Here is a 12,378-nt window from a genome sequence, read left to right as displayed (position 1 = left end):
AAAATAATACTAATAAAATAATATTTTTTTCCCCTCTGTTCATACAAGAAAAAAAAAATGCACGCTAGAGGAGTACGTTAGAGAAAAAGAGAAGAAAACACATACTTTACAAGAAAAAAAAATATAATATCAACTGATGTCTAAAACATATGAATACTCGACACCGATGGCAGTAAATAATGTAGCAGACCAAACGCGAATTAAAGTGGAAGCGAACCAGAAAAATCAAATACCATAAATTTCCTGCATATTATAAAGCTTAAATCTTGTTATTACATAGTTTTCACCATAAGAAGGCACAGACAAGAATGTTGCCCATGCAAGGTCGTATCCTAGTCTTTTATTCGGGGAGGGGTTATTTTTGTTCTGGGGCTTTCAAAAACAGAAATTTAGAAAACAAAAATTTGTTTATATGCACTTTTTCACGAGTCGGAGCAAAATTTCGCGGGTTGGGGGGAAGGGTCAAACTGGGTAGCCCCCATTCCTCTGGATGCGGTTTGCACATTAGGGGTGGGGTGGGTGGGTGTTCCTAAAGTATTTGGACAGCGCCTCAATCCTAACCTTACCTCCCTCCCCCTAATGCGCTAATATATAGCCCAAATTATTAAAGTCCAATGCATTGTATCACCCGTCATATGTCTTTGTGGCTATGAAATCGGTTTTCTGAGATCTAACCAAAGCGTAATGCTCGAGTGTGTTCCGTTTAACTGACAAGTACCAAAATTGATGACGTAACTGATGACGAGGCAAACATTGTCATAAAGCATAAATAACTTACCTTCATAAAGATGAAGAGCAGTCAAGACTTTATCCTTCGTCCATTCATAAACGGATTTCATGCGAAGCAAGTAGACCTGACCTGCATCTAAATAGTTCCACAAAAGAGAAGAAAATCGAGTTTGGATCGCATCAATTTCATTCATCAATGCCTCCTCAAAGTGACCAAAGTTCTGATCAATGAATACCACCGTGGAAGTTATCAGCTGATTTATTTCATTTCTTTTAGTTGTCACATAAGAATATATATTTTTTGATAACTGAATAGTTGAGTTTGAGGTTTTTGAACTGATCAAACTGATAATATCATATGGAATGACGGTATAAGCGTTAGTGTAGAAATCCTGAGACATGGAAATAATCAGAGAGCAAACTTTTAAGATTCCATCCCTCGCGGCACTGAATACACAGGATATGTTAGATGCCGTTTTAGTAGATGCTTGGATAAATTTATTTTGAATGGTTGAAATGATTTGATACAATGATCTAATAAAAAATGCATCGTTCTTATACAAATCCTTAACAATACTGATCAATTCATTCAAATCTTCACTGATTAACATAACTTCTTCTTTGCAGGACGAGGCAAGAATATTGGAAATCCCAAGAAGAGTATTTTTAATTGCAATTAATTTATTGAGCTTTTCTTCGCGGACAAAGGAGCTGAACCTGTCCCTAATACCATTAACAGTTGCTTGTAAATAATGCGAATAAGAGTAAACAATATCCTTATATTCTTGAAAAGATTCACTTCGCCATGTTATTCTGTTTGCTAAAAGTTTAGCAGTTTGAAGACGAATACTAAATGCTCCATCAATAACAGTTTTCCCCATAAAGTCATGCGATAGCCTTCCACGGACCTCTTTATCTGACGGGAGACCAAGATAGAGTCGAATGATTTTCTCCTTTAAGTGCATGTGTACCCTGATGGCGGGTCGTTGCAAATCTACTTTGAGTTCAACTTTGACTGGCAGTTCCTTATTAATAGATGTCTGGACGAACCCTGTGTAATGAAATTTGTCATTTTTGAATAGAGCTATGAGTTCAACGGAGTGGTCATTCGATGAGGCTTCCAACAATAATTTATTTTTCTTCTGGTTGATATTAAGAGCAACATTGAAACGCTGCATTTCTTTATTATTATCAAGATAGTCAACTCTGATAAAACCACTCACTTTCATATTTCCTGATTCCATTTTACCAGTTGCTTCAAAATTCAAACCTGACTCTAAATGTTGGAGCAACACTGAAGCTTTACGTATTTTTTCTTTTGGAGTAAAGAAGCTTTCAACACTGAAAGCTAATTTAGCACGCATTAATTCATTTTCCAAGTTGCTGTATTGTAGTGAAGCATCAATCATAAAGAAATCTGCAGGTGAATCCCATGTGTAATCAGCCTTCACAACAATATCATGGTTTAACTTAAAATGACGCAATGTAACTATGTATCCTCTACTTGTACTCCCCCAACTGCTTTTATCTTTTGAGTTAAAAGTGAATCCTGTTCTTCTGAGTGGATCCCGTAAGGCATCCCACATAAAATCAATATCTAGTGAAGACTCGCCTCTCGAAACAGCCGACTTAAGCTCCACCCCAAATGAACGTTGTGGTAAATCTACTCTCAAGTTGGCAGCACTTTGGGAGCTTCTTCTTGTCCTTTCTTGCTTCCAAAGAAAATGATAGCCAATAGAGTAGTCTTTATTCCATGAAAATACAAAATCATTTAGGAGTTTATTGCTAGTTGTGTCTAAGTTGAAATTCAGTGATAAAACCCGAGAAGGTAATTGATAAATCAGGTTTAGCATTTTATTGGAATCAAAACTGTATTCAGCCTTCACACTAATTGTTGATGCAGGTCTGTCATGTGTATTCCAGCAAATTTCAGCGATCAGACTCGTACTTCCAGCAGTTTTCTCAAAACTATATAAGAGACTTATAGGGTAAAACGAGTTAGTAAATTCCATGTACTTTCCTGAGTCTGTATCAGACAAATTAATTTTAAATAACTTTTCTCCGTTGAGGTTAACTGCTACTAAATTATTCAACGATTTTAAATCCTTTTCAATATGTGCTTTAGCCTCAAAACTATGAAGAGACTGAAACGGTGTTGAAGCGATAAAGGCAGCATCAAAATTCTTCGCATTTACTTTACTATTGCCTCGAACAGTTACAATTTGGTCATTCAGTCTAGCCTCAAAGTTTCCTTCAGCTGAATTGGATCTCAAATCTCCTTCGAGAGTGACTCCAAAGCCAGTATTAATAAACTGTCCTTCAATCGTTCCTGAATAAGAGTTGCTGGAGAGTCGATTCGAAATTTCAATACTTGTAGTGCCAACAGACTTCAGTGGTATGTTCAGTGCTGCCTTAAAAAGGAAATCTGACAAGGAGCTGTATAAATAGTCGAAAGTGATTCCGACCCGTTTGCCTGAAAAATAAAGAAAAAATAGAAAACTAATAAATTTGGTACTAAAAAATTAGTTTTGGAAGCAACATTTTTCTTTCATAGGTCAAGCATACTGTAAAATTTGTGTTAAAAGCAGAAGAGTCTAATGTGAGAATTGGAGTTGAATACCATCACATACGTAACACATTGGTAACAAGAAAGGGTTTATTGACCACCTGTCACCCAAGAACCCAATTTTTGGAAAATTTTATAGAAATGTTTATAAAATCTTTAATACAAATGAAAATTTTATAAAAATGTTTATACTCTTTAATACGTATAGCCTACTGTATTAAAGAGCGAAGTCAAAGCTGGCGAAATCGGGCGTATTTGTCACGGAATATCTTACAAAAATGAAAAAAGCGATTTTTGAAGGCACAAGAGACAGATATGGTGTAAGAAATATGGTGTAATATCTGAAGTGTTTAACCCTGGAAACATGTGAATGGATCCCATGAAGAAAAAAAAATCGACTGATCATTATTTTTTTCTGATCATTATTGACTGATCATGATCACTGATCATTAAGGTTTCAAATGCGCTTGCCTAAACACACGGTTTATTAATTCCTTAGAATTTAACCCCTTAGATTTTTAGACACTTCAGAATTAAAGTCTCTTTCTGAGACTTATTCTATACTTTTCATCTTTTATTGGCAGTTGTAACTCGATCTTGAGCAATTTAACTATGTTCCAAATTAAAAATAACACCACGCCTATTTTATTACTGAGTTTTATTATTCATGATTGACCAGCTTATGATAGCGATTGACAAACTGAACTTTACCAAATAGATATAGAAATATATAGTTAGATAAAAAAAAGAGATCTAGAGAGGTTACTTTCTTATACTTCCGTGCTAAAGTGTTCTTTAAGCCCATTGGCTTTCTTTTTTTTTTACACATTTGTGTAACCCAAATCCCATTGCTCCTCAAGCATATATCAGAAAGCAAAGCCAAATATCCCCAACCTTTTCACAAGTTGTATCTATGTCAAATTCCGAACCAGCGAAAAGAACGAAAAGGTTTTGAGTCACAACATTTTTTACAAATAAACTCTCTATTTCTCTGTTCTCGCACCGTAAACAATATACAATAATCCTTGCCATTACCTTAAATATCTTTTACAATTAAACTCTCTATTTCTATGTGATATCACACTCTTGGTAGAGAAGCGTCAAAATTTACACCAAGAACCTTAAGCCACTAATTGAACTAACTAGGTGTCATTAGGGAAATCACAGCAATGATTTCAACATTTTAGTATATTTTGTAATAAGTGGACACTCTAAACTAGGTTAGACCCGAAAAAAAAAGTCTCCTTTGTAAGTAATATAAGAATTATATACAAATTAATTGGCACGGAAACACTGTTAATGTCGTAAAAAAACAGTTCAAATAGGGATAAATCTTTTTATTAGACAGTGAAAAACAATGAAATAAATTCTGGATATTTCGACCATATACACAGCGAACGTCATCAACAGGTAAACCTGCGGTTAATGTATATAATAACCTGATATATCAAATATTGTTCATTTTATTGTAATTAATATTAAGATCTGACATCATTCTTATTATGGGTAAAGAATTGAAAACGCATATCCTTATTCAAAGGTTAATAGCTGACTAACCGTATTTCAAATCGTAGGCTGTACGAAAAGCAGGTTCAATCCCGCTTTCTAGGGCTAATAGTGAGAGAAACGTTGAGATGTCTAGGGTACGTCTGCTGATGAAGGATGACAGATTGTCAAAGATTTGTCTTTTCGGACAATCGACTAGGGCTAAACGGAAAGCAGTTTGTCCGCGGTAGTGGTGATAGGATGTCGCAAAGAAAGATTTAAGGGAAATGGGAAGTTCCTGGGAGGGTGTAAAGAGGGAGGCTTTGAATAGATTAGGATGGAGGAGGATCGTGGGTAACTGTGTTGGCCTCAGACGGCTTAATGCTGCGGTGAGTTGTTTGTTAGTAGTAGGATTTGGAAATCTAATCACAAATCCGCGCTTTTTGTAAGTAGATTATTACAATAATAACACATGATTGGGAAGGGGAAGGAGGGTTTTTAGGGACATCCAGTCTCTAAAATATCATAACTTCTAATATTTCTCTTGTATTATTCCATTTTAGCTGCCTTTTTTTAAGTTTCTCAAAGTTGTGCATTTCTTCCAAAATGTTGATAATTAAAAAAAAAATAATTTCTGGCATTATTCTTTTGCGCACATAACCCTGATCATTTGGGAATCAAGAGTATAGATTCTAATGGAGAAAATGGAAAGGGGTGAAAAAACAAAAAGGCTGAATTTTAAGCAAAAGTTTACGAATTTTAAAGACAGAAGAAGTGTCCTTCGGATCGATATCAGATGGACAATACCCCCTTATACGTTTTTTCTCCTGCTTTCAGTTATGACAAGACAGAAATGATTATTACCCTGAATGGATCACACATGGCTCTTTAAGCTTAAGTTATCATAACTAAGACTTACTTACTTAGACATAACTTAAGTTCATCTTATATATATATATATATATATATATATATATATATATATATATATATATATATATATATATATATATATATATATATATATATATATATATATATATATATATATATATATATATATATATATATATATATATATATATATATATATATATATATATATATATATATATATATATATATATATATATATATATATATATATATATATATATATATATATATATATATATATATATAAATGTAGTTACATAGCCAACTGATCCACCAGCCCGTAAATTTCTTCATGATGAAACACTATGATGGTCAATGGTAATTTCTTCCCCTCATATGTATTCTTTATGCTTTCCTTATCCTTCATACTAAAATAATACTTTCAATGAACTTGCGCAACATGTCTTGACGACATAAAAGAAAAAAAAGGAAAAATAAAAAAAAGCAACTCTATACTGCTGCAGTACTAGGAGGGCTACCAACCTACGAACATGTAAGGGAGAGAGCGAGAACTTTTTGTTTCAATAGCTCTATGCTTCTGCATCATGTGCTTGTTTTCAATTTTGCAGGAGCAGCATGAAAACCGGGAAAAAAAATAACGTAAAGAAAAAAAAGGTCTGTGTTACTACAGCAACCCAGAAGCTTGTCTCACTTTGGCAAATATTTGCAACGCTGTTTAATGGTGGACATTTTCCGACATTACTTTAACAATTTTTGTTATTTTTGGTCGTAAAAAGTTCGATAAATTGGTTTTGTGAGGGTTGAAAGGAGAGAGAAAATTGCCGTGAGTAGAGTGATAAGTGTTTTAAATTTGTATGAGTGCGTTTTTGTGTTTGATATTGAGATAGGAAAAATGACGCGTCGTTTGTGTACTTAGTTCGCAGGGTTGCCAGCGTGGATGTGTGGCGGGAGAGCCTTGCGCGTCTAAAGATAAGTTTTTTGGGTGTTTTTTGAGAAATGAGTTTTTTTTTAGTTTTTGGGTGAGAGGAGAGCGTGTATTTTGTTGTGAGAGTGTGAACATTTAGGGTTTTGTAAGGTATTTGGAATTTTTTTTTTGTTTTTGTTTATTGTGATAAGATGAGTAGGAACACAGTGGTTTTCTGTATTTTTTTACAGAAAAAAAAGAAAAAAAAGGTATTTGGAATATTTTTTTTTGTTTTTGTTTATTGTGATAAGATGAGTAGGAACACAGTGGTTTTCGATTTTCGCTCAATGAACGATGGGGCCAGTAGTGAAGTTAGAGAGGTGGATATTCACAGGTTTCTGAAGCAGCTACATCTTAACCGTGGGAACGTGAGGGCGATAGATACAGATGATTTCAAGCGCTTTGGTCAAGTACGAGTAAGAATGAATTCCACAGTGTTGGCGGCTGACTTAGTAGCACCCTGGAAGACGCAAGAACCAAAGATGGACTTCAGAAACGGTTTTTACCTGGTAAGTGTTGAAAGAACCGGGTAACGCCCTATAGTCGTGCAGCTAAGAAGGGTCCCAGGAGAAGCAACTAGCGATGAGATAAAGAGGCAACTCCAGGTTTACGGAACAGTTCTAAACATAAGAAGAAAAGTGTATACTGGAGATGAGTTTATGAGATGTATACGGGAAGAGCAACAGCTTTGATGTGTCTCGCTACCCCCATCCCGCCGTCTATTGATTTTTTTTTGGGGGGGGGGGAAGGAGAAAATCAACGTCTTCTATCCCGATCAGCCGAAAGCGTGTTTTATTCGCCATAGCGAAGATCATGATGCCAAGGACTGTCAAAAAATCGCAAAAATCAAAGAAGGCAGTGTGTCCTGAGTCCAAGCCCGGGAAGTTTAGGTTCGGCATGGGGACCACAACCTATAGAAACACCGAAGCCACCGCAAGGAAATGAAGGAGTTAGAGGCATTAGCGCGCTCTCACCATCAGCTGCGGGAAACATGGTACTGGAAAGTGCAAAGATAAATGCTAAGAAAGGAGGTGGAGCTAAAAAAAAAAAAACGCACCCAACAAAAGAAGCGACAGAAAGTGGGCCAGCAACCAAAGAAGCAGAGAAACATGTCAATTCAGAAGCAGGAGCAAGCAAACAAGTAGCAGAAAACCAAAAGAGGAGTTTGAGACCACCAACCGAAACCCAACAAGACTAAGTAAAAGAAGGAGCAACAAACCAAAATGTACCGTCACCGAAGATAACCCTTAGTCAGGCATCCCTTGGTAGCACGGGGAGTAACCAATCAAAGGAGAGAAAAACGGAAGGAAAAGGTATCGGAAAGGAAACAGGAAACGGAGGGAAAAAAAAGGATACAGGTGAAAAGGAAGAATTTTTTTTTTTAAGTAATTAAATGCGGATAGCTACATTAAACGTGAATGAAGCAAAACAAGCAAAAAGACAGACTTTCATTTCAGAAATTGTGACAAAACAGAATATAAATGTAGCGTGTCTACAAGAAGTTGACTCGAAAAAGTTTAAAGCCCCGACAGGCTACCAGTATGTTTATGGAGGGCTCGAGCCAGACGTTGGTTTCCTTTTAAAAGGAAGTGTACAATGTGATCAAGAAACTATGCGTTTTGAAGATGATGGAAGCATTTGTAGTTTGCGTTGTGGGTCATTAGTGATAGTAAACGTCCAAATACCGTCAGGAACGGGTAACTTCACACAACAGGAGAGTGCCATTCGTGAAAAATTGCAAAGGTTCCTTTGTGAAGAAAATTTGATATTGTTGGGGGATTTTAATTGTATAGTATCCGAAGCGGATGCCTTAGGAAGGAATGGGAAAGTAGCAAGAAGAGAATGCAGTGAAGGTTTAAAGGCGGTAATAAGTGCTTGAAATTTGAAAGATGTGTTGGTTAATTTTGGGAAAGGATCTGGATTCACCCGAATGGATAACCGAAGATCAAGCAGAATAGACCAGATTTGTGTGAGGCAAAATCTGTTAACGGAAGTGATAAGTGTACAGAATGAACTCGTATCTTTCTCTGACCACATTGCTCTTGTGACGGATATGGGAACCAACAAAAACCGAGAAAAATTTATAAGGAACTATCGGAAACTGAATCCTTCAATACTAAAGGGCTCACTGAAAGAGCAGCTGAGAGCCAGTATTCAAACTTGGATGCATGCTTTTACAGATGGAACAGAGCCAGTGCAATTTTGGAAAGTCCTTAAGCAAAAAGTAAAAGTATATGTATAAAACTAGGAAAAAGAATCAAGAAGGGAAAGTAATGCGCATAAAAGACAGCTTTATATAGTGTTAAACAAACTGAAGGAAGAGATTGACGAGGGGATGGAGATGTGGTACGAGTCTAAAGAGGTTAAAGATGAAAAAAGAAATATTGAAGAAAAACAATTTGAGATTTGGAAACTGAAAAATAGATTGGGTGAAGAAGAGAATGCAGAACAAGTTAATCTAGCAATGAAAATTAAGGCAAAAAAGAGAAGAGAAAATAATAGAATTAGGGGATTAAGAAATTAGCAGGGAGAAGTTGTAGAAAATGAAGAGGAGATACAAAAATAGTGGAAGATTTTTATAAGCAAATTTACACGTTGCCAGATCAAGGACAAGATTGCAGAATGGATTCCTTGGCAGATTTTGAACCAGTTAGGAAAGTAAAGACCAAAGAGAATGAGCTGATACTGCAGGAGGTAACCCGGCTTGAAACTGAAAAAACAATAAGAGGAATGAAAAATGGCAAGTCACCTGGGGTGGATGGACTGGGATACGAATTTTATAAAGAATTTTTTCCGGAAATCGGGGATCTGTTTACTTTGGTGGTGAGAAGCTATGTTAAACAAGGATATCCAGAGGATGATGTGGGCATGATACCTCTCCTTTTTAAAGGAGGCGATAGAATGGACCTTCAAAAGTGGAGGCCTATATCGGTTTCAAACAGTGACTACAGAATAACGTCCAAATTTTTAACTAAAAAAATGGAGAAGGTGATGCCTGGAATCCTGGGAGGATATCAGTTTGGTGGTATTCAAGGAAAGAAGGCCCATCACATTCGCAACGTGCTCCATGACTTGTTGGTACGCAGAGACGACGAAATGGCAAAAAATAAGGTGTTTTCCGTAATGGCTTTCCTACTGTGTATGGATGTTGTCAAAGCGTATGACTCGGTTATAAGATCGATACTGTGGACACTGGTGAAGGAAAATTTTGGGTTTGATCAATGGTTTGTGAAGTGGTATGACAACTTATATAAGAACCCGATGGCGGTTGGCTACTCTCTCAAACATTGACACGAAGTGTGTTCTTTGATGGGCTACCAGCAACCCCTCAATCTTTTGTACGGGCTCTTCCCACAAATTTTCCACATTCACCGTTCTTTCAAAAAGTACACCCAATACTTTCACTGACTGAGCCTCCTCGACTAAGACGCTATCATCTAGCCGTGCACACTCACCTATGTTTAGCAACTGGCTCTTTTTTCTGTGTATTTTTTACCAAGAAATGCTCCTCATACCACATTAGTCCTCTCACCACTTCCATCAAATCAGCCATACTCCCAGGAAGGAAGGCCCTATCGTCTACAAAAGCCAGTGATTTCAAGGAGATTTTTGGTGTATTCACAACCTGCATCCGCCGTTCAACATACTTAAAAATGGGATCTATATAAAGTTCGAATAAATAAGGGGAACTCGGATCCCCTTGTCGCACTGCCTTTTCAAGCTTCAGCCTTCCACTAGTGTAACCGTTTATATTCATGTATGTAAACCCGTACGCTCTCCCACTGCTATTTTATCTGGCACCGGCTTTTAATCTTGAAGAAAAGTATGCTAAAAAGGTAGAAAAGAGCATTTGGCGTTTCGTTTGGAGGGGAAAGTTGGAAAAGCTAATTATGAAAATGTTGCATGTGATCCGAGAAGAGGGGGTTCTCGGTGTTATAAATTTCAGAAAGGTGTGTCAGTCTCTGAGAATTAGAAACGTCTGTGAGATGATCTGCAGTAAATGGATTGACGGTGAAATAATAAGAAGATGGGCCTTACCAGTAATAAATACTGAGGAGGATGAAATAGCAAAACAAAAAATGATCAAGGAAGTGCAAGAGAAACTCCATTAAGTAATATGGTGCATTCGACAAGTCTCTGAAGTCTTTGAAAGGTGTGCAAGTCTCTGATGAAACTCTCTCAAACATTGACATCTCTCAAACTCTCTCGCCATTTTTCAGTCATGTTTCAGCACTCAGCCAGTAAAGACGTACTGCTGATTCAATTCTGTGAATACTTGTGGTTACGAATCAGTGCTTTAATTTGGATATTCAGAAGGCGTTTATTGGAAAGTGGGGGGAATTAAAAAGCCCCCCTTGTGTTTAAGTCTTTTACGACTTTATTCAGTTTCGTAATGACTCTCCCATCTAATCAGTTCAAGAAAGGTGACATAGCCTTTGCTCGATTGGTGGGGTACCCCCTCTGGCCAATCAGGATTATTGAGACGGTGAAGACTGCAACGGGTTCAACGAAGTATCGAGTATTCTATAATGGGTTACAAGATCACAAAATCACAGGATCAGCAACTCATCACAAGGTCACACAAGGATCACATATGAAAAAGAAGAGAAAAAGGATTGAGTTAAGAAGGTTCGATTATGATTGTAGGAGAATGATAGCGCGTTTAAGTGAAACTGAAAGTTGGAAAGAACGAGTAGATATTGAGTGGATGGAGCTGTTGGTTGAAGAGTTTATTGGAAAGAGGTAGGTTATGTTTGAGGAGATATTTTGTGAGTGTGTGTTTCAGTGTAAGTGGCAAAGGGTAAGACAGTATTGACATTTTTTGTAATTTTGTTTTTGGTCCTTTTTTTGAGTTAAAACGTAGCTGAAACATATTTAAAAGGGAAAAATTAAGAGATACAATTAGAGGCCATTATCACTAAAACTTTCTTTGATGTTTAAGCCTCTGTTAAATTAATTGGTGTATTTTTTTGTAAAATAAAGTAATTCGACAAATATTCTGGTTTATTTGTTTTATTATTATTAAGTTAATTAGTTTATTTTGAATTTTTTTATTATTATTATTTGTTTTTATAGGAGACATGTAGGGTCACCACCCGGAAGAGTTTAGAGGTATGGTAAGAAATAGCCACTGTAAAAAGGGCTTCCTGTTGGGAGAGGACACCCTTCTCTACAGGAATGACAATTTTTTTTCTTTTTTTGGAAATTGTTTGGTAGTAAAGGCTGACTTGAAGTATATCCAGTTCGGCTGCTATTTAATAAAAAAGAGTAGGTGACGTCTAAATTTAAAATTAGATGTATTTTGAATTTAAAATTTTTCGTCACTGAGAAGAGAGGAGGTGGGTTTTAATTTAAAAAAAAAAAAAAAAAAATGAAGCTTGTCTCACCTTTAAATTCCAATTCAATTTTCAATGTCTTTCTATCAGTTCTTTCAAACTGTATATCTGCCACAATCCTTTCAAAACCAATAAATGGAGTCTTCAGTTCAACCTTGGTTACAAAAACTCCTTTTTCAATTGATCCAGATGTAATTAGCTCAATACGTTTACCTCGATAATCGACGTATAATTTTGAATTGCTCCAGCTTTTGACGCTCCATTGTCCCTCTATTTCCCATGAAAGTTTCTCATAGCCTGCAGAAATAGATTGGGTAATTTGTGGCAGTCGGTAATCTAGACGCTTCAATTATTACCAAGGTTTCTCAGAAATTTTTTGAAAAATATGTTTGTCTTTTACC

At 36.2% G+C, this 12,378-nt stretch overlaps 1 protein-coding gene across 2 annotated transcripts in view; it reads right to left on the bottom strand.

Moving 5' to 3' along the window:
• Window positions 1-12,378, bottom strand: part of LOC148944115 (uncharacterized) — a 285,083-nt gene that overhangs the window by 49,804 nt on the left and 222,901 nt on the right. For both annotated transcript variants that reach the window (XM_089100272.1, XM_089100273.1), the window contains exons 25-26: window positions 12,029-12,274; window positions 779-3,202 (exon numbers count right to left, since the gene is read on the bottom strand). In XM_089100272.1, the coding sequence (XP_088956398.1) occupies window positions 779-3,202; window positions 12,029-12,274 (2,670 nt within the window). The remainder of the gene's footprint in view (window positions 1-778; window positions 3,203-12,028; window positions 12,275-12,378) is intronic.

Source organism: Artemia sp. Qi Xiang Cuo, chromosome 14, assembly GCF_049724085.1.
Source record: "Artemia sp. Qi Xiang Cuo chromosome 14, ASM4972408v1, whole genome shotgun sequence".
In the NCBI taxonomy this organism is placed as follows: Eukaryota; Metazoa; Arthropoda; class Branchiopoda; order Anostraca; family Artemiidae; genus Artemia; species Artemia sp. Qi Xiang Cuo.
The sequence above is the reverse complement of the archived record's forward strand: the minus strand, read 5'-3'. Positions and strand labels throughout refer to the sequence as shown.